At 37.5% G+C, this 23621-nt stretch overlaps 1 protein-coding gene and 1 long non-coding RNA gene across 10 annotated transcripts in view; one reads left to right on the top strand and one right to left on the bottom strand.

Moving 5' to 3' along the window:
* LOC126872160 (DNA-directed RNA polymerases I, II, and III subunit RPABC3) overlaps positions 1–23621 on the top strand; it is a 72308-nt gene that overhangs the window by 32077 nt on the left and 16610 nt on the right. For 5 of the 6 annotated variants that reach the window (XM_050631790.1, XM_050631795.1, XM_050631794.1 and 2 more), the window contains one exon: positions 5272–5452. In XM_050631790.1, coding sequence (XP_050487747.1) covers positions 5272–5452 — 181 coding nt within the window. Of the gene's footprint in view, positions 1–2770; positions 3393–5271; positions 5453–23621 lie in introns of those variants that run through there. The other variant, XM_050631792.1, reaches the window with a different exon arrangement.
* On the bottom strand, positions 5728–21985 carry LOC126872167 (uncharacterized). 4 transcript variants are annotated; one of them, XR_007691874.1, is made up of 4 exons: positions 17724–21985; positions 12063–17594; positions 10250–11978; positions 5728–9376 (listed from the first exon to the last, which is right to left on the bottom strand). It is a non-coding gene; the product is annotated as an uncharacterized LOC126872167 (long non-coding RNA). The 4 variants fall into 4 exon arrangements; XR_007691876.1 differs by having other exon boundaries at positions 5728–6039; positions 6457–9376; positions 10250–17594; XR_007691873.1 differs by having other exon boundaries at positions 10250–17594.

The following is a 23621-nucleotide window of genomic DNA, read 5'->3' on the forward strand; positions in this document are numbered from 1 at the left end:
AGATATGTAGTGTGCTCTATTTAAACTTGTCAGAGTTTAAGAATTCTAATTTCACAAAAGAAGGTACCGGTTATATAGGACGAGTTCCACGCGTAATTAATGACCGTCGTTTTTAGACTTACTTTCTTGCCAATGGTAAAATTTCATCTGCTTATATTATAATTTTCACTTGACAACTTTGTCGAGAGGGAAAAATACTTAAACAACGTCTGTTGGCAAAGGGACGACTTAGATCGCATGAAAATTCTGTTTGCTATAGCACAGAGGCGCTGTCAGGAGCTCTTAGGTGTTTGTTTACATCGCGCGCGGCTCGCAACTTTGCGTGCGTACACTTGTTCGATATATGTATGTAGTCACGGTCTGTAAATGTTGCAAGATAAATATTGAGTTTACCATCTCCTTTAATTCGACGTAGTGTCTAAAAGTTTCATCATCGTTGTGAAGTACATATTTTCACGATTCAAGTCGTGCCATGGAAAAGCAAAATTTTAATTTAGAATTATATGTATATTTAGTAACTTAAATTCAATTTTGTTTCATGTATTGCGAGAAAATTTTTGATGATATTGTTTCGATTAGAAGGAACATAATTTAATACGTTTTTTATCTTCCACAAAGGAAGCGATACCCCTACTTTTAATCAAAGCAGGAGCGATATCAGTAAAAACGATCAGTAATTACTGCGAATACGTAGACCAGATATTATCGAACGTTCGATAAATGTACGAAGCTAAAATACATTCTATCGGGGCTGCAAACAATACTATATTATACGACATTGTTTGTTACGCTTGTCTATTTTCATTCCGGCGACCAAAACATACGTAAAGATGTGAATTCCAAAGCGTAGAATGAAATATATCTTCGTTTATAAAAGTGGCGGAGCAGGTGGAGCGAATTTGGCAACCGCGGCGATATTTAGAAATTTCTATTTTCCTTCTTGAGCGAATTTCGGGTACCGCCCGTTTTCCGGTTGTGCAACGAATGCCAAAATCATTGATGCGCTAAAATTGTTCCATGTTTTCCCTCATTTGTGAGCAGAAACTCATAATAAAGCGTATTTGAGGCCTGAGATAGTGTACAAATTTGTTGTAAAAGTTAGAAGATAGATGATACGATTGTTTTATCACGCATGATTGATATCGAAGAAATTTATATAAACGGCTCGTCATATTTGGCACTTTGGTAAACACGACACGTGTTTCGTGCTAAAAGACACACGTGCTTGTTCCACGCGTGTCTTTTTATTCTTATGGTTCTACCACTTCTTGGTTTAGACGTGCGAAGGACGACCTTGGTTAATGGACACTGCCGGAACGTGTTCCGCACAGCTCGAAGCGAGTTGCTGCTGGCCTACTGTGTACTTACAACTTTCAAGGTGACTTCTTTTGCTTTTTTTGTGCCAACGAACTGTTTTCGTCTACGACCTCGTCGTGTTTAGGACACGTGAGCCGTCCACTTTTGGATGTGGAGATACGACGTATTTTCGTCTTTCTTTTTTTTTTTTTTTTTTTTTTTTTTTTTTTTTTTTAAAGAAACACGTCTCTATCGTCATTTAGTTTTAGTTTCTTCAACGTCGCTCCTTTATGAATTCCGTGTCTTTGAAAAGCTGCTGGAGCTTACGGCGACGCGGACGTGCAAAGCGACGCGACGTCTATATCTCCACGTGTAAGTTGATGCTAAAGGTCGTCCGCTTGGTTAGTGTTCTTACTACTGCCGTTCATTCGCGTAACAACTGTGTCATTAGTGGAAGAGGAGGAAAAAGTATTTGGTAACTACTGAAATACGTTGTACATATTATATTCGATATATGCAATGAGAATCAAGTTATTAGAAAATTTCTGGACATTTCCAAATTCGACTTAAATTTGTTTTCGATTCGAGAGGAATCAGTCTGATGAAAAAGCAGCACGTGTAATATAATGTATATTAGATTCGTAAATGCCCAAGGCCACGTCACGCTGCAGCAAACCTCTAACCCCTCCTCCCTCCAAATATCGTCATTTTGACTCGGCTCACGGACAGTTCTGGATGTATCTCGTTGATTCGGGCGTTGCAGAGGGAGTGGGTGCGTCACACCCACCGGTAGCAAGGAAGGGAGAAAGAGGTGGGGTGCACCGCATCGTCGATCCACCCCTGCCTGTTCACTATGTTTACAGATTCATATCCTGTTTCCTTGTTGCTACTCTGAGAATGGTGTTTCCTTCTACGTCTTTCTTGTAACCCTCGATCAACTTCAGTGTTGTATAGCTCAATTTATCTCTTTTATTATATTACCTACTATGTTGTAGTATTGCAGAAACAATAAAATGAAGTCATAAATATATATTAAATACATACATACTAATTCTAGAAGTTCGTATTATAATATAACTAAGAAGTTTTATTCGTGTAAAAATAAGTCTTATAGATATAACGTAATCTGTAGCATAATCGAAATCTACATAGTAAAAAAGGAATGGAGATCGTTGGTTTACAGCTGGCGAGGAGCAAAGAGGCGGGATGGATTTTGCAGGAAGGAGCTTGTCGATCGTGCAGAATAGAGCGCGTGGAATTGTGTTGGAAGGGGAACGAAGGTTAGTCCATAGGGCCAGGCAGTCCCGCTGTATTGACGCGCGGCGCACAGGCTTGCGCGAGATGACGCAATCTGCCTCCCATGCGCCCCGCTTTGCCCGTACCACATTCTACTCCCCACTCTGTTCCCCGCCGCTCGTATTCCACTCCTCTCTCCCGCTTCAGCCGGCAGCTCCCATAAGTTCAATGCCAAGGTCAAAACGTCCACGACTCGTAGCCGTGTCGGTCGCGATACTCGTTCGCCGAGAGAAGAAGCGGTTTGTGTGTGTGTTCGTCTGTACTCTCTTCTCTGATCGTGTGCTGCCTTGCTTTTGGTGGTATCACTCGTCGTCGTCGTCGTCGTCGTCGTCGTCGTCGTTGTTGTTGTCATTGTCGTCGTTGTCGTCGTTGTCGTCGTGGTCGTGGTCGTTATTGTCGTCGTTTTCGTGGTCGTCGTCGTTATCTTCGTTGTCGTCGTCGTCGTCATCGCTATCTGTCGTTTCATCGAGCGTGTATTCGCGTTCACGCGCGCTTTTTCCGCCGGTTACTTCGTAGCCGGCAAGCGCTACGTGCCACCGTCTTCATTGTGTGCACGCAGTTCGTTTCGCACCGTGCGACTAACCTATATTACATTACGCACGGACATGTTGAATTACATGAAATTAAGGTGTGTTACGGATTACGCAGTGAGAAGGAGCATGTCGACTGCGAAGGCAATGGAAAAGGGATGGGGCTCTGCAAATCGTCATAATGTAAACGTTATATGTGGTTACCCGAGGAATGCAGTTGTAGCAGTGTGCTGGCAATCGCCTTGAGCTGTAGGCAAGATTATGATGCAGGTGCGTGAATATTGAAATAGAGAACGAAAGTTACCCTGTGCGGAAAATGCGGATGCGCGATCATATCAAGAATGGATATAAACTATCGTTGAATTCTCTCTTCCTCTCCACTGTGCTTAATGTCGTGAGACAAGATGGCGGTTTTCGATAGACCCTGGAACACGTTAAAGCTTTCGTACGCGGGGGTGGTCGATGTTGCTGAATGTGTTATGTCGTATTATTATCTTTCAAAATGTCTTTCGTTGTTTTTAATTTAAAATAAAGCTTTATTTAAGCATTTAGTAATATCGGATTGTAATGTAATACCGCTAATTTTGTCTACCATATTTTATCGTATATATACCGTATTGACGTTTCAAATATTTATAACGCAGTGCAGTTTTGTAAATCGCTTTCGGAAACAACCGTGTTCTAGGAACGCCTAAATTTAGTTTAAAGTATTAATATGCGTCTTTGGTGCAAGGGAATTAACGATACGCGTTACTGTCAATGTCAAGGTTAATGCTGTAAATCACGCGAGCCCATATCCTTCGCTCGGTTCGCATTGGTTGTAATATGGCTGGGGTTGATAATATGGTCCTGTATCGCTCAACTAGATAATCTATAATCGTTATACCATTATCGTGATGTAAGCCTGACCCCACAGACATCTCGTAACATGATCAATTGGTTATGTAGATTTTTCTAACTCCGTTTTCATTCGTCGTTTCTTTGTGTCCTCCTCGACATTGCCACGGCCGGTAATATCGATTACCATACTATATCTATCATCGACATAGTATAGAATTCTAACCTTGACCCTTGTTCTCTGGGATTCTTACGTGCGAGCTTCGCGGCGCTTTCTATTTAATCGAATAGGTGTAATAGAGAAGTGGTATGTTTCATTCAACTACGTGTTTAATGTAATTCCACTGATAATGTAATTACGTTGACAACTTTGTCTTTTTCATTTGGTGCCCCAGTTTTCTATGTCGCTAGTAGTCCTCTATTCCCTGTATAGGTTAACCTCTCCCCATGCATCCCTTCCTTTCGATCTCCCTACTTTCCATCTTTCACCCCTTTCCTTCCCTACTATGTGATTATTCAACGATCCATTCCGAATACGCATTATACTTACATATATTCTTTAAGGATTGTTTCCTTTTGTGAAATATCTTATTCTATCTTGTTACAATATATTAATATTCCGTTTTATTATAACAATTTCAACATGAAAAATTCTTTGATATTTATATAATATAAATGAATATTTACATAATACTAACAATAACTATATTTTCGAAATATTCTCCCGCTATTGTTCGATTACCCTCACTTCCGCTAATTTAGGACCTATTTTGTTGCGGTAATTTCTGAAGCTTTTGCTACTCTATCCACCTCTTGCATAATCATCGGTAGGACGCGTATAATCGATATGACATATGTTGTATTAAGTTTTCGTGTTTCTTTCCAAATGTGCGATAACGTGTCGTATCACGTTTGTAACGTGCGATGTATGATGCAATAAGAGGGGAAAACGTCAATCGGTTTTCTCGTATCTTTATCGTGTGCACACACGTATGTGTCCATAGTCTGTTCCGCGAAAGTAGCGGTATGAAGACGGACAGGTCCTATTGGTTTAAATCCGATCAACCATGTATGTATTTCGTTTGAAACGTGGCGAAACGAACGTCTGCAACGCCCTCCCAGTCGTATTTTCAATGCAGTCACCTTGAGGTTTATTATTAGGTATCAATTTCCGTGTTTCGACGTTGCGGATTTTTGCTGCGTCAATATTTAGATAAAGGCAAAAAGCCTCTTGAAATGGTTACATATGTTATTCGTAAAACTATTTTTCAAATGGTATAGTTTATTAGAATATTCTGATTCCCTTTTTCAGGTGATAAATTTCGTTTGGTTCTTGCAACGACCTTGAGGGAGGACGGTTATCCCGATGGAGGGGAGTGGAATGCGACGGAACAGGAAGGCGGCTCCAGAGCAGATAGTTTTGAATACGTGATGTCCGGTATGGTTTATCGAATCGAAGGTGACGAGGCAAGCAACGAACCTAGCAGTAGACTGTAAGTGATTTTTTACATTTGGCTTTTTATAGTAAAATCATGGTGGATCTTTTAGCAGAATAAAATGTCAAACATTTTGAAACGTTAGATTTTTAAATGTCAGAAGAATGGACTGAGAATTTTTTCTTCACATATTTCCCCAGATAGTAGTAGATATATATTCCATTATCTTAGACATAAAAAAAGTAATAAAATTGTATTTAACATTAGAACCGAGTATCTAGAAACTACCTATGTTTTTATACTATCTATTGAAATATAACACCCATTTCGGATCATGTAGAGGTGAGAGATGTATTTTAATAAAAAATGTTAAATTAGAAATTTCAAAAACTTTCGAAAAAACCATACAAAAAGGTTGCGAAAAAAATAGATATATCTGAAACACGTCACGTCTGTATCACTATTTTATTCTGTTACGATCCACCGTAATCGTGTTTGGCGTATCGTGCGTGCATGCACGCAACGTCACATTGTGACGTCATTCACACGCGTCGACGACGTGCGTAAACGCGCCCTCTTTCTACTGTGATCTCTGATTGGCTCGCTTCCAGTGCTCAATGAAGTTCCGTGAGAGTTTTAATAACCTTCAAAAAGAACCCATTAAGTGTTCTTCGGTAGTACGAAAAATGAAAAGAAATAAACGCATTAACATTTGTGTGGTGTTAAACAATTAATTTATTTCTTAACCAATTTGCGTAATATATACTAACGTATGATAAAAATGTAAACGCTACCGACGTTAGTAGCTTAGTAAAAAATTCTATAATAAATATGATCTTGCGATAATGAAAATATATGTTTCTTGGAATTTTGTGAATATAACTTTCAAATTAGATTTATATAAATTATATGGTTAACTTTCTAGTTATATTTTATGAATAACAAAAACTCCCAGTGATTAGTTAGAATAGGACGAAGTTATTCTATCGGAAAAGACCCCGTGATAACTCTGTTTTGAACGACTTATCGTTTAACCTTGAAACTCGACTACCGTCACGTACAGTGTATATAGCAGAAGCCGCTTTGATGTCTGATCGTTGCCGGTCTCGTCGTAAACTGCGCGCGCGAACTCTATCCGGCTTTGTGTACACGTTTGAATTCGCATATAGCGCCGAAGATAGGAGAACACAGCGTGGCCGACGCTCGATAAGATAAGTAAACTCGGTGCTATACGTAAAGGGATTTTAAATTGTTCGTAGAGCTTATGTAATTGTTTTGTTTCACTAATTATACATGTATATTATATTTATTCCGGATCCTGTACTTTTCCATTCCCATTATTTACGTTACTTTTTCTTATACTTTGTTTTAAAGATTAATTATCATACAAAAAAACAAAATGAATAATTGTCAGTTATGTGTACATACATATATTAAGGTAGAGTGATCGATCATCTTGAGTTTGAATACTAAGTTTTTCTTCTTCAGTGGTACCTTAGTATAAGTTGACCATTATGCGACAGTTCACAGTTCATTAAACATTAAAAAAAAATTTACTTCCAGTCGATATGAATAATGTCATATTCAGTTATCAGTCTTGTTATGATTCGTAGTTCATTGGTTTTCTTGCTATCTTCACATACATGTTTCCATTAGCTTTTTATTACCAGATTTTATCATGTTCGATAGCTATTTTCGAATCTTCCGGGACTTTCAGAAATTCAATTATTGAACGGCATGTGTGTCTCACGTTACATCAGATATGTAGTTTTTCATATCTTTAATGAAACTATTCAAGGAGAAATAAAGTTTATGAAACAAGGAAATTATTCACCAGCAAAATGGTAAATTTTAATATCTAAACGTTGGATTAATAATGAATGCGGCAATAACATTGAATCAATAATCAATGAAAGCGCAATGAGGGTCCTCAGGGTCCCTCTTTTTAAAAGCCATCAACCAAAGAAGAACCGTCGAAAGACCTGATTATCATCCAATCCGTTCGGTCGGTAAAAGCGAAACGGAAATGGTGAACGGGCTCTCGGAGAACAGGGAGCCACTCTGCGTTCACTCGGTGGGTAATGAAGCGAGTGAACACAGCTGGTGGTATCTCAGTTTTCTGAGGGCGTTAGCAGCCCATTGAGTTACCTGCAGGTCCTCTATAATGATTTTATGAAGGGACAATAAAGTGAAATAACAATAAAAACGATCATAAAATTGTACTTTAACTGGAAAACATCAGATACGAAGTCTGCATTGATATTTATGGGATCTTATAATAACGCACTCAACAATTTATGGATTGAAAGTCATAAAGACTGTCATAACCAAAGAATATTTGCTACTACGGATTATGAAAGCAGTTTAAATATTTACACTGTCAATCAGATTCTATATCGATATCAGCTATGCATAGATAACGAAAGTTAAGAATTACTCAGGTGCTTAATGACACGATTGGCTCCAAGTTCAGCAATTTAACACGGTTTATTGTGGTGTGCCTCTACTAATATCGCGAGTCCACCAAATAGGGGCGTGACAGATGAGAAATGAATTATTGATCCTCTGGCAAGCTCTGGCTGATCCTCTGGCAAGCCGAACAATGCGCAAGTACGCATGTCATCATAATAGTGAAGCATCTCTGAAGATAAAGTCTTCAATGAATTTCTTTGTAGTTGAACCATCTTTCAACTTATTTATTCAAAAGGTATTTCCTAAATTAAATATCTACAAAATAGAAACGTTATGAAGGTTCCTATATTCAAATGAAAATAACGATTCCGTTAGTGGGCTGGTAATATCGAAAAGACTTTTGGATGTTATTAATGCAAACAGGGAGCGCGTATGCGCAATGCGCATGCGTGGTCGCCATAAATCGTATATTTGAATTGGTTCAGGGCGCGCGACGCGCTAGGATGCGCACAAGGTCGACTGTGCTGTCAAAATCAGCTGACGCTCTGGTGACCAATCAGCTGATTCTCAACTTCTCAGCAGAAGACTTCCCTCCTAGTTGCGAATTCTTAGAGGGCGCTAAGTTCCATTATGTGTTTCATTAGTCTCTCATTTGAAGATCTATACGCCGCTGTCTTATAAATTAATTTCCTTTTAATGGAACCAATTTAATTATTCATCCATTTGTTGATTATTAAGAAGATCTAAATTTGAAAGAACATTTTCTAAATTTCAAGTTGTTTGTAAGTAACCTAACCCCAATTATAATTAAAGGAATTTACTTTGTAGTAGTAATTTAAATAAATCAAGTACTTTTACAGACATACTGGTATTCGTACTAATAAACTTTTACATTTTTTATATATGTATTATATTTTATCTTCTTTCTATTCCAATAAATATAATGTAAATGTTAGAGTTAATTTATTGCTGCAAACTCTTCAGTTGAAGATTTCTTTCGAACTGAAATTCAGTGCGTAATTTGGTTAGGAAGCAAAGAATCAGATAGAACAATGTAGTAAAATGCGTAGTGAAGTTTCTTACGAGAAGCCGCACTTGATGTGTTCATTAGATCATTGCAGTGTTAATGCTTGGCGTGACATCATCGCTGCCATTATAATGATTAAACGTCCCCAGTGAAAACAATTTAATTTCTAATTATTTCGTATTTGTATATATTTAGGATGACTTAATATTTAATCAAAAATATGAATGATTCTAAAGAATTGTCATTCTTTTGTAGAATAACAACTTTGATGCGAAAAATACCATTCAATGCGCGCATAAATTAATCTTTATCTCGCCTAACGCGGCGTTGGAAAACGCAGGCTCAAAATAATATAACATAGACAGTGTGTATTATCGTAGTTTCTGTTATCTGCAGTGTAAGCAGCAGTGCTCAAATATAGACATTCACTATTTCGATAATTATATCACGATAGTATAAATGGAATAATCGAATCACGTTATTCCGATTAAATCTTAATGAATTCTCAATTCCTCTCTCTGTGATCCGCTTACGACGATCCCCTGAAATAGATTGCGTTAGTCTAGTAACAATTGTTTTTATATCAATCGTAAATCAGGATTTCCTAACATTAAAACAACATTATGTAGAGATATTCGCTATTACATTGATACCTCAATGGAAGATATTTATGCAAATTTCTGTTGAGATGAACAGTCAAAGAGATAGGATTTAGATGAAAATTTGTTTCGTCTTTAATGGATGTTTTGTACATTTTACATAATATGTGTACTTTGAACATTTGTTCTATAAATACGTGAATATTCGTAATCTACTCGAAATTGAAATCTGACATGAAATTAACATTTATCAGCATTTAGAAATAGAGTTTTCTAATAATATTTTCTAATCAAATTGCAATTTCTTTACCATTACAAATATGTCTAAGGAAATTTATTCTAAAAATTTGTTAGACTTGTGTTAAACACTCGTAGGCATTGACAAACAAGATCAAAATTATTACACGCGTAGGCGAATAGCTTTAGATTCAAGGTCCCTGCACCTAAAAGGTTTTAATGCGTTCTATACATCTTACTGCAGCATTCTAGTCTGTATTTATAAATAACTTCATCACACTTCAACTTCACAATATGTCTGTTATTCCATAAATATATCAAATTGATCAAAAGAATATACTTAAAACTGGAATAAAAATTGAAGATATTGTAATGGGATCATAAAAGCGAACAGATTGGATTAAAGTTTGCATGTTTTAAAATTCGAATACAGTAATTTGAGATATATAGGGGGAGATAAGAACTTTTGTCAGAATATTCAACAAAGAATGTTATAATGTACAATTTGAACGTTAAAACACTATCTACATTTTGGCTAATATTTATTGAAATATAATTTCCACTCAGAGTCTCAGGAACCTAAGTTGAACAGTCGGTTTAATTTATAACTCTATATATCTCTTCCGCCAATTATACAACAGAAGACCCTTTTTTACCATCAGAGTGTCTAGCAAGTTGTTCAGTGTAAGGGAGCCCAGAATGAAAAAGCGACCGTGTTCGAACTCGTCCTGACGTTGTAAATATATCCGTGCAACTTGGTGGAAAATTTAACCGCCACGTCACTCGGCTTTGCGTTCCTAGAAAACTCGTGCGAGCACAGCAAAGAGGGAGAGCGACGAGCACGTAAAACCATCGCGTTACCGCTTGCAACAAAGGGTCGTCTAGGTGGCGCTAGGAGCAAGGGGAGTAGGGTTATGTAAGACTTACGCTGCGACGACAGCGAGCATTGCAGCATCGCGTTTTTGGCAGGGAGGTACGTTTTCATTCCGTCCTCTAATGAGCACGCTCCTTTCTAGCGTGTCATCGATGATGGTGCAAATGTGTATAAGAATTCATTAGATACATGATGAGTCAAACAGTAGTATTAATAGTTGTTCTATAGTTACAATAAAATCCGAAATTTTGTGGAATAATGGAAGTAGGATGCAACAATTTCTAATAATCAAATCTTAAATTTAGTAGAATAATAAGAAAGGATGCAATCATCTCTAAAGGTGGAGTCCTAATTTTAGAAAAATAATGAAAAGAGGAAGCCAGTGAAATCGAATGGGAAAGCTTTTTTGGGAAATGATTGAAATATAAAGGAGATAATTAATGGTAAAATTATTATTCCTGAATAATGCTTCATTATATATTATTTTTTAAGGAAGTTAGGTGTTGCAGGGTTTGAAACTTTTGGTCAATGGTTATTTTGCATTTAAAACACTGTTAAAACGATGAAAATAGAGGTGCCTACAACGTGCCAGTATGCCGTACGTCACTGGTCAGCTCGTAGCCTTGTACTTTAGAGGCTCTATGTACTCATTGTATATAGACTATCCGGAAGAGCGGAAGGAGGAAGGGAATGCACCGTCACGTAATGCAAGCATTATGCAATCCTGTCCCGACTATTTAACAACAGCTGATCACACTTTTAGCTTGTGCAATTTTTCACAACTACCGTGTACGAAACATACGTTCTTGTTTAATATACATTCCCAGAAACATCCTTTTATTTGTATAACAAAATATACAGTCGTGAAAACTGTTGACCTATCTAATGTTTTATTATTTTAACATTGCCATGAAACAATATCAAGCAATGACAAATAGGACACGAATTCCTACAAATCTTTGCATCTTCAAAAAGATTAAATTCATCCCAATGACACTATCATTTATTACTTCAATTTCCTTTCAAAATTTCTCCTTCCAAGCTCAATTTATCTCACTTTATGCGTCCTTTCTGACCCTCGATCTATCATTTTTCGTTCTAAATTCGTGGTATTCATAAATTCGGTCGGTCTGAAGCCTTGGACCAGTCGCTCGGTCCCGTTGTTAATGTTATTGTCTCATTTAGGAAACTCCCGACGGTGTGTTGAGAGTTATTTTACAGCTACAGAGTGATAAATACAGAGAAACAGTCACGTACAAGTTGGAGTTACTCGTTGACGTCAGGTCGTGAACGCAGAAGGGGACTCAGTGGTTCCAGTTATTCGATTATGTTACATTAATCCACGTATTCCGAGCAGTACGATTCTAGCTGCATTGCTGCAGTTCCATATACCTCGTTAGACCCTCTAAATCCACCATAGATGAATACATCCACCTAAACTCACCATAAACTTTGTTACAAGGTATTAGATTCCTTGTAATTGACGGAAAGAATAGTAGATTATTCCAAAACACTTACGTAAACATTTAAGTTAATTACTAAGGTGAGATTCATTAGATCTTGGCTATTTTTGCTTTCGTGATAATTTACAAAATATCAAGAACTGTGAGATGCTTTGTATATCAGTATTCGCGTAGTCTTCTCATAAATAATGTTACAAAATGTTAAGCGTCCTCTGAATATAAAGAATTAGTATCAGTATCTTGAATCGACAACCCTTTACAAACTTTTATACAAAACATTCAAATTAATTGGCAAGTAGAAGTCTTTTGTAAGTAGAAGTGCTGCCTGGTCATAGTATCAAACGAGAATGGTCTGGTCCGAGGCAGAATTATTATTTCGATATAATCGACCCGCCGTTTTTCGTTCAAACGATCTAGGTCAACTGTCGTCGATGATATCGGCGCCTCTCAAATCTCTTCCTCTCTTTGAATGTGCAAATACGCACAGTGATTCATATGTTTTCATAGATACGTTCATACGTCAAGATAGCGGATGTTATTTGCTCTTTCTCCTAATATTTTCGCACAGGCGATGATGGTACATGACCATTGTTGGCCAAGTAGATCGTTTGTCTTTGCTCGAGAATGAGACGCGTCTTGTATCTGCGAAACAAAAATTCCCTATGTGTATTGTTCTGTCAAAATGACTTTACCCTAACTATGTATCATACGTACACGGTGGAGAAAATTATTTGGAAGAAATTAGTTCAATTTAAATACATCATATCTTTTTATTAAACCTATTAAATTAATTTATGCCAAATAAGATTAAATTACTTTACTTTGGATATCATATAATTTATATAATATTTATAAATATTTTGCATATCTGTGCACTTCTAAATTTTCCAAAATCGTAGGAACATCCACAGTTCATATACCAAATATATCTTTTAATATCTTTTACTCTTTCGTACTAAAAGTCTTTCATCGTATTACATTCGCTGTATTGATCAAACTGAAACAAGGTTTCACACGATTACTATTATCTATTACTCATGAAGACTCATATTCTTTTATCATTCCCCTTATTCTACATACAACCAACTTAGACGAAAAAAGAAGACAATCTTCCCAGTAATAGCATGAATTATTTTAAGCCAGCTCCAACAAATTGGCACCAAGAGAAATGTATCCTTGCTTCCTGCGCCGCCCGTATGTTCCTTATGTTTCATCAACCCGCCTCATGACCTTTATCATTCTGAATTATATCCTCTATTCATTCCCAACAGAACAGCATCCGAGAGCAACGTTATATTATTTATTGCCACGATTTACGATGAATTCATACCTGCGCGTTTTCACTCGAATCATCCGATTCCTAGACAGTATAATGGCACATTCGTTCAGCGCTTTCAGAGTTCTGAGTTCTTTCATGCATTGATAAGCTAGCGGCGCGTAATGCATAATTCACGAATCGAGCCCACGATATCACTATTTTCCAGCGAGCAGGTTCCTTTTTGTAAATAATGCGTGCGCCGACTTCCGTTCCAAAGCCGATATATCCACCAGGTACACGCACACATGCACTTATATCTCTATCTTCTCTCTTTTCCTCTCTGTGGCCAGTCGTGCTCCCGGACACGAGCCACAGGCTCTCCGGTTCCCAGGGGTGACCCAGTTTCGCTTATCCCCTCACGGTCGTTTCGCACTTGCCTGGCGAACCTCCACTATCTACGGTGCTTGTGTACACCTACGCAAATTCGCCGGCCTTCCTGGATACGGCTTAATCCCAGTCCCGTTTCTCGTTACACTTTTTTTTCTATCAATTTTCTTCTTATGGAAGTTTCTTCGTGTTTGTTTCATAGCTTTATAGTTTGATTTATCATTAAGCTTTCGCCGATGGTGTATTGGATACCGTTTTTGTTAGATTACGTTACGAATTGCATGGGGCGAGGGAAAGAGAGGATCGTGCGAGAACAACACAATTTTCGAGTTAAGATAGAACCGAAGTAGAGATTTGTTTCAGTTACGAAATATTATAACAAGTACTCTATTTTTTTTTTTTTTTTTATACGTATGTATATTTCTGCACAAACGCTTATACATTTCTTCTATTTTGTATTTATTCGCGTTCCATAAATTTCCATAAATGTATAAAAATCCGCAGTCTGTTTATGGAGTTCAAATTTAGTTTGTTTGAAATTCAGGAAAATTTAATCTGTTCCTCGTTTTTTAAAGAGTATGGCAGTATGACCCGCGGATAGTCGCATATAGCAACTCGACTACTTGTTGAGTCTGACCCTGATCGGACAAATCTACTTATCCTGCGCCACAGAATAAGCACAAAAGATTTATCGATAAACGGTAATCCGGTTTTCTCAGTACATTCAGTAACCTCAGTCAGCTTCATTACATGATTAAATCTAACTTCTCTGATTCATTTTTCCGTCTTACAGCTTGCTTTCCAATTTCTTGGCTGTTACGCTTTCACTCGCGATTAAAGTTAAAAATAATCAAACTTTGTAGTCACTTTTCCTCTCTGTTTTCTTCTTCCTTTTGACTTTCATTTACTTCCCTTGTTCTCCAATTTTTTAACTATTACACCTCGACTCGCCGTTACAATTCAAAATATAATCAAACTTTGCAGTCACTTTTCCTCTCTATTTTCTTCTTCTTCTTCCCGACTCTCGTTTATTCTCCCATTTTCTATTAATTATCCTTCAACTAACAAATAATACTTAACTTACAGAACCAAAGTCTCCAAACTTTCTCTCTCTGTTGCCATTATTGACTTTATTTTCCGATTTGTTCCATGCGTATCCTACGCACTGTCGTACTACGCGTTCTCCCCATATTGCGCATGTTTCTGCTGCTTATGGAGGCTGTACACGTGTCCGCCGTGGCTCTCCGTCCCTCGAACGATTTGTAGGTGGTTCACGGGCTCGTACGCGTGTACCCTCGCCAGGAACTCTCCTGGGAAAAGGTCAGACAGTCAGAGGCCAACCTACGAAGTGGAATTAGGTCAACCCCTAACGGCCGCTCGTGCATGAATTCCTCACTTCCCTGTCTCTCTCTCTCTCTCTCTCTCTCTCTCTCTTTCTCTCTCTCAGGATATGGGAAGAGTAGAATTCACCTTGTTGCGCCTGTCGTACTTTCAGAAATCACCCACGTAGGAGCAGTTGATACTTACCCATCAAGAAATAGGTTACGTGGTTTAAAGATGAAGAAATAACTTATGCAAAGGAAAAATGTATCGGTTAGATTATTTGCTTCGAAAGTAATGTACACCGATGGCTATAAATATTAGGTGCTTACTGGCTATATTGGAGAAATATAACAAATTTCATTTTATTTAGTGTTTTATATTATGTTAGAAGAATCTGTGCAATTGCAGAAAATTTAAGGATGTAAATGTACAAAAATGTATAAAATATCTAAAGCAAAGCATATATATTTGCTATGATGTTCAATGGACGAAACAAATCTCCATGTTGCTTTTATTTTGATTGTAGCTGTAAAAATGTGAAATATGAAATGAAATATGATACGAAGCAAGTGATAGATTTATTTTAAAATAGGTAGGATTAGAAGCAGGAAAAACCTTTCAGTTTGTATTGAATATCATTAATTACAAGACTTGTGACATTACAAAGATGCTTGTATTTCAAAAGAAATGTAAAGAACGAGCGAAGATCTCTTAGTCTTATAGGTTAGTTTAACAAAGTTCCAATTAAAAAAGAGGTTATGTAAACAATTTTTAGTTTTTTTATCAATTTCCCAACTTGAGGAGAAGGTTCGTAAAAATTTATGAGTTTCTTATAAATGTATCTTGCATATTCATTTTTCTATCTCTTAAACGGACATTGAATATTCGTGTTCTACATTTACTAGAAAGAATAAACGATATTGAAGGATGATGGAAGACGGTTAGCCCGAATGGAAAATGGTAACGCTGCTGATAAGTCGCGAACAATTTTGTCGATATTTTATCAATTATTCAAGCGAGCAGTTCATAACCGGACGAGATATCCTTGGCCCTATTTGCTACTGAGCAAACTATGATGCCCTTAATATGCTCGAAGGTTAAGCCTTGTTGATATAAAGACATCCCTGCTGCGCGCAAGAAACGAAAGCTGATTATCACTTGATCGATACCAGAGAATGTCTTCGTTTCTTCCTTCTAAATCCCAATACTTCCTTGGAAATAATTATAACCGAAGAAAATTAAATTTAAGAAACCTTGAACAGAATTTTTGTCGAAGGTTCTTCAGTTCTGATATTTCAAACTTTTATATGAAGGATCTTCCTCTACATTTAGTAGATAATTTCTTCGCTTCTTCCATCTGAATTCCAGTGCCTTCTACAAAACTATTACAAGCGAAGAAAATTAAATTTCAGAAGGTTTCAACAGAATTTTCTTAAAAATACACTAATTCTGATATTCCAGATATTTACACAAGCGATCTTCTTTCTTCGAATATACTTTTCATACGATGTCTTGCACTTCTTTCTCACGAACTGATTCAAATTATTATAATTGAAGGAAGTTAAATTCAATAAACTTTCGACAGTGTTTTCTCGAAGACTACCTAATTTCGATACTTCAGAAATTTACATAAATAATCTTCCTCCCTCTTCTGTATACCTCAACATAAAGACTTCCTAACGAACGTCTTTTATAAACACTTTTTATCTTCATCTTGGCGAATCCAATTTAGTGGGTGTAACAGGAAAGGAAGAATACTTAAATACATTTTGTCGAGATCCAATCTACTTTTCTTCGAATAAATATATCGAGATAAGAGATGAGGAAAAAGCAAGATTTCCCTTGGATATTGAATAAACTTGAATGGGAAGAAACAGGGTGTTTCGTTGAGAGAAGATACAAGAGGGTTGAAATTCGAGACTTGAAAGCGGAAACGTTCGAAGGACCGAAGTCTTCCGTTCTGCTATTGTCTGGAAGGTACTATTCCACCCCTGTGTGTCCTCTCTTCGTCACTTTCGGGCGAAATTACAAAAGGAAGGAGACAGGAATGCGATAGAGATGGAATCACTATCGTCGTTCTTCATTGTAACGTGATCGTGATAAAAATCGTAGAGCAGATGAACAAAATTATTTATGAAAAAGGAAAGAATAAGAGACCTCTAAATAAAGATAGCGAAAAACCAAGAAAACGCTGTAATAAAGCCTTTGTGGTATATTTTTTGAAATATAAATAATCGTTATAAGTTTAAAGAAATAAATTTTTACTTCTGGTTCTGTTTCTATTATTATTATTTATATTATTATTGTTGTTGTTGTTATTATTACAATATTTATAATTATTGCAATTGCTAATATTTTTATGGAGCTTTGCATATTTTATATATTTTTGAAGATTATATGCATTCTGCGAATTCGTACTTTTAACTTTTAACTATTCCATAAATGGACAAAGTTTTACACTTTATTATAATTGTCTCGTTTCGATAATAAACTTTCGCGGGAAGTGTAGAACAACTGCGGAAAATTTTGTAGTTAATTTTTCGCTTCTACTCTTTACATTCAATTCGAGTCTGCACGGATATTTTTAATACCTCTCTTTTATCCGTGCATTCTTTGACCCTAAAAAAGAGAAAAGATACGCATACAATTTTTTATACGTTCACGTGACTGAGATAAAATTGTTCTTCAATGTACGTTTTACGATGTAGGAATATTCTTTAAAGATCTTGCAGTAATAATAAAAGGTACCTGATGGAAAGAATATGACGGCGATCTATTTTTCCCTGCCCGTAAAAGCAATATGTGTGTCCTACAATTTCCAAGAACTCATAAACGGCAATCAGATTGTATCTCGTGAAATTAAGGTCAAGTTAAGCAAAGCATTATAGGATCTCTCTCAAGCCCTTGCCACTTCCTGGATGGGGGTTGAAACAGGCCTGTTAGTCGGCTGCCAATCGCAGCCCGGCCGCTCGATCCAATTACTCGACCTGTCTGTTGTACTCGAGAGAATGCTGAGTTACTCTCGCGCATATTCTCTGCTCAAAGTGTGTCCAAAATTGTATGGAAATGTTCCTTGAACGATAAAACTGAATTAGAATCGAAATTAAGTAAATTTGTGATAAATAAAATATAGAATTTCATAAATGATAGTATCACGAACGATATACAGTATCTAAATTTGCATCACATTTTATTTATTATATCATTTACATAGTAATTAATTACTAGGTATTAAGTATATTAAATTTCGTATTTTTTAGTATTAGTTTTATATGATTATAAAGTTTCATATCATAAAAGTGAAACATGGAACCTGATAAAAAAGAAAACATCTTTCATTAGTAAGTATAAATATCTGCAAATACTTTTTGTAACCTTTATTATCATTCTCCATATCTCTTGAAAAACACGATGATTCAACCTCGTCGCAAATAGAATGTTATCCAAACAATTCCGACACCCGTTAGACAACGCAATGGTGCACGTTCGGAATATGGGTCATTTAAATTGATCGCGAAATTTCAAGTCCTATAAAATTTCCTCTGTCGATTGGATATCACCGGTGGTGTGACGCCATTGGTTCCAACTTGGTGTTTCCCCCACCATCTTAGTTCTTAACTCTGTAAACGAACAACCGACGGTTTCGGTTTCGGTTTCATTGTATTTCGTTGCGCACTACAATGTCTTCTTTCCTCTACTTCATTTGCTTTTTCGCGGTGCATGTTTCTCTGTTGCATGTTATTGTTTTTTTTCCTTGTTTCCCTCTCTCTTTCCTACGTCGATCCCTCCACGCTCGGGCGCATTTATCGTGCCTGCTGAAGCCATGACATTGAGACGCCGAGCGTGTAACAGTTCCGGACTTTCGTAGCTAGAATAATCGAGTCTGTGCGACAGCGGCGACGTCGATCACTCCCGTATTCCCGGGGCCACGTGTTGCTTCGACTCGATTCGTGCCCCTTCGTGCATCTCCGGCTCGCCCGATTTCTAAGTAGAAAAGTTCGATTCGTGGTCAGACAGGGCGACGCGGCCTTCGAGACGCATTGCGGTCTCTCCCAGCTTTGCGATTTTTTTAGATTCGTCCTTTTTTCTACCCCCTCCAGCGTCTCGAGGCCCTGGGGATAATTTTATTATTGTTTACCAAGCCTCACTCTGCATTCATACCAGCGTAAACCGTCCTCTTGTCTCCGCTAATTGACAATCAAACCGTCATTGCACGGTTCCGTCGATCTCAATCGTGGTCTTGAATTATAATCCAATTGGAATTCGACTGGTTCAGACATAACTGCGCATGCTTGGACTTGTGTACGAGGATGGTGACTAGTTTGATAGCCATCTTGAATTCCTTTTTAATGGGTTTAATAACTTATTTTTTGTTATGTTATGTTATGTTATATATTGTATGTTTTTAGTTATTAGAGGTTAAAAGGAAGTATTTTAATATGAAATAGTCGAAGACAAGGATAATCCGGTAGATTAAAAAATATAAAATAGGTGATAAAGTCACGGTGTTTTATGAGAAATGAACATTAGTTTAGCTGTTATGTTAACTTAACTCAATTGATATTAGTCTGTATAATACTTTAACGTTATTTATATATTTTGAATATTCGAAACACTTTCTAGTTAGTTGTACTAGTACATATAACTTAATTCTTCTTAATGTTAATTTTGAACCTGAGCACCTATTAACGAAAGCCAACTGCGCAATTCAAACTTGTCTCCGAGCCAAAATTCGAATCGACTGCGCTGCCTATGAAACAATGCTCGCTTTTACAAATCCAAACTGGAACTCAGGTTTCGGTAGAGCGTGGAACGGAATAATCACCATTTTACGCGTTTCTCCGTATAATCGATGATCATCTTATGTAATCGGTAATAACGTGAGACTCCTTATGCATCGTCGAATCGTATTAAACTCCCTGGCATCTGACCTCTCTTCCGTGGCAATCGCTTTGCGTTGGTCCTTCCTAATCAACCTATTAATATCACAGTATGGCTGGCTTCGACAACACGCGTCGAAGGCAATCGATTGTCCCGATAATATAGATTGCGCACGGTGATTGGCAGTGTCTAATTTTGGACTTGCGACATACGAGCTCACCAGAGTCTTTGTACCGTACAAAACAACGTGGGTGTACTCGAAAACCTATGGTTTACGTGTGTAATTTCGATTCGCCCTTTGTGGATTAAATCGAGGTTCGTTGACTAGCAGGAAATTGATACCTAACGAGGATATTAATTTAGAACCTCTGTATACATTGTTAATGTTTCCTATCCTTCGTTTTTCTCCTTTGTTCCTTTTCTTTTTTTACCCTTATTGATTGTATTGTATCCGATTCAATTCTACAATTTGTAAAATGAATCTTATTTTCTAACAAGAAAAATGAAAGTTACAATAATACGATAACTTTGATACGTATCAATGATACAATGATAAGGCAACTGGAATGAGACGCTACAAATGGCTTTGTTAAAATTATTATATAATGCATATAATTAAGTCTATAACTAAAAACGTGGTTTAAATTATATCACGTTAAAGATAAGAAAAATGTGATATTTAGTCGTGATGAAGATAATGGAGTCTCAGTGCCAGATTCAAATCTAAATTATGTACATTGAAATAATAAAAATTGGATAATTGCGTTCTAAAATAATTGAAATCCTATATCATATTGCCAAATAATTATTAATAATTAGAAACTCTGACAGTAAAATTCTAAAATTTAAATTAATACACTTTATATCCATCTCAATTTTCCCTAGTCCCTGTAGTAAAATTACTTTTAATCCTGCAAAAAGGCTCAATTTCCAAATCTGCCGACCAAATTGTTTTGCATGTAAAACCAGAGTACCCCAGAGAAGGCAACGCGTACGAGTCATCCACTATTGCACGTACGTCGAAAATTCCTAATCATTGAGGACTTACATAATCGCGGAACGAGCGCGCGCGCCGCGTTGAATTTAGTCGACAGTGGCGGCCATATTGGTGTCTGTCACTGCGCGGCTGTGCCGAGAGTGGAAGGGACCGTCCCCGGTCCTCTCTCTCTCTTTCTCTCGATGGTAATCGACTCTCGACGATGCATACTGGGTATTGGGTGGGTGGGTGGTGTTACAGGGTCGACGGTGGATGTTGTGCGGGGTAGGCGACGTGAGCGCGCGGGTGTAGAGGGGAATGAGAAAGAAGAGGTAGAGAAGGTGCCTCCTAGTGACCCCCTCTCCAGTCAACTACAGGCGAGTTGTAGAGCGTTCGAGAGCGTGTTGGAGGAGGTAAATGAGAGTGAGAGAGTAGGTCTGGGTGCTCGTGGAGAGGAACGAAGGATAAAGAAAGAGAGGGTTAGCGGGCTGGGAGGGACAGGAGGAGAGGTGGCGCGACAGGGACAAACGGGCCACGACCGAGAAAACGACGCAGGAGCGCGCAGGTGCGCTTTCCTCGCGAGATACGTTGTTGTTTTACGAGACAACGAGAGAAGCCGACCGCGCGCGCGAGATACTTGAAGGCGCGTTTACATTGCGATCAGATTCAGCCTGTGGAACGACAGATTTTCCTTTACTTCCTTGTTATTCTTCGTTCGTTCGATTCCTTATTGTTTCCAACTTTATTTTTGTTATTGTCATTTTATTTCCCTTAGTTGACCGTTTCAATTTGATTTACGCGTTCTCTATTCTCTTGACTTATTATACGTATTTCTTAACTGATGTTGGTGTCGTGCAGTGTATCGTAGACGTATTATTCCGAACGGTGGTGTGTCGATCGTTGTCGTTGTCATATCACGGTGGTGTCGCGAGAGAGCGAGTTCGTGTTGCGATAGCGTGTCAGTTTTCGCGTTACGGTGCGTGTGCACCTCCCTTTAGTCCGGTTGTCGTCGTAGCCGCGGTGTGTTGCGTGTGCCTCCGCGTCGTTGTGGTCATCGTGACTGGTGTGTCCCGTGTGTCCCGTCGCCGAACCGCGCTGCGCCGCTAACCAGCAACGATGACGAAAGTGTGAACATACAGCGGGTAGAGTGGTGGTGAGAACGCAGTCTGTTTGTTGGCAGTGGAGGAGGTGTTCTAAGATTAAGTCGGCCCCAGGTTCCATCCACCTGGCAAGGGAGGCTGCTGTTTCTTCTTTATCTCATTTTCCCCCTCCTCCTTTCTTTTTCTTTTTGCACATCTGATTCTACCTCTGTTTCGGCACTTGGCAAAGCACGTTTTGCGTCCCCTTCACTTCTCCTTTCGTCCTTACGATCTTAAGGTCGCATTACTTCTCTCCGTTTCTTAATTTTGTCTCTTGGATCATTTAATTTTTCGCGTTATTGAGTAATAAGTATTTTGTAACAGAGAAAGATTATTCTTAGATTAAAAATTCGTATATATTGTATGTGATGACTCGAAATGGCAGCCTTGCTTGATCTTTTTTAATCGTTTGTGGTATTCGAACAGCACCGATTACGCAGGTAATTATCGACGAACGACCAACTGTGCCCAACTGACGTCACGCGTAATACATATGACATATGTGCCAAGTTAAATATATAGCTTTAGATTTACATATGTAATTGTAATTTATACCACACCATGCGGCTGAAATAACTTCTCTCCTGGATTCTCGTGTCCACTACAGTCTATCAGTCGATAACATTGCATCTACTTGTTTGAATACTTGAATAACTAGTATACATATTAATTAGCGTAATTGGATACGCACATCTATCCAGTAACATAAAAAACAGATAGTTTATGTTTTATAAACGCATAATGAATACACACGATTTATATTCTAAGTATTTAATGCTTACCTTCTAAGTGATATTTCTTGTTAATAACTGCATTAATTGTGCGCTACAAAATCTCGCTCGTCAATGAATCTTTTCAAGTCTCACGTAGTCGTAAAAATGTCAAAAAAAAAAAAAAACCAATTACGACTGCGCCCTTGCATCATCGTCATCGCCTCGAGCATGAGAACTCCATTCATAATTGCTAATTAGCGATCGATAGTAGCTGCTTTTGATCAAAAGGGTGAGCCATACAGGGCGTTCCATTATCAGCGGAGTACACTTTCGGAGATAATGAGTTCAGAGTTACAGAATAATAGTTCTAATCCAATTTATCATTCTGTGAACAATCGCTTCGATCACTTTTTTTTTTCATTTATTGAAATTTGAAGGATAAAATTCGAATGGCTTGTATTTGTGCGATATCCTTTGCTCAAAATCGGTCGGCTGTTCAAGGCCACTGTTCCTTCTTCTATTCAACATGGCAGTCGTAACATCTACTTTTATACTTATATTATTTAAATTTGAATGTTTTATCTTTAGTAATTATGATACATACTTTTTAATAGCCATAACATGTCAATTCGTTGTAGATAAGTGATACAAGAATATTATACTCAGTTACTGATATGCGCTATAGAATATACTATGAACATTTTACGAATATCTTAAATCCATACGTGTATACATACAATATAATTTTATGAGTTATCACGAAACTATACTTATATTTCGTGGCTCTAATCAGGCATATCTTAATTATTCAAATTTATTACTGGAAACTGCGTATTTCCACTTATTACTTATCTCGTGATAATTTAACTGATAGCATAACACATGTTATAATTTAGCCGACAACGAGAAATATCAATCTTTCTTATGTTATATTATC

This window comes from Bombus huntii, chromosome 12 (assembly GCF_024542735.1).
Source record: "Bombus huntii isolate Logan2020A chromosome 12, iyBomHunt1.1, whole genome shotgun sequence".
In the NCBI taxonomy this organism is placed as follows: Eukaryota; Metazoa; Arthropoda; class Insecta; order Hymenoptera; family Apidae; genus Bombus; species Bombus huntii.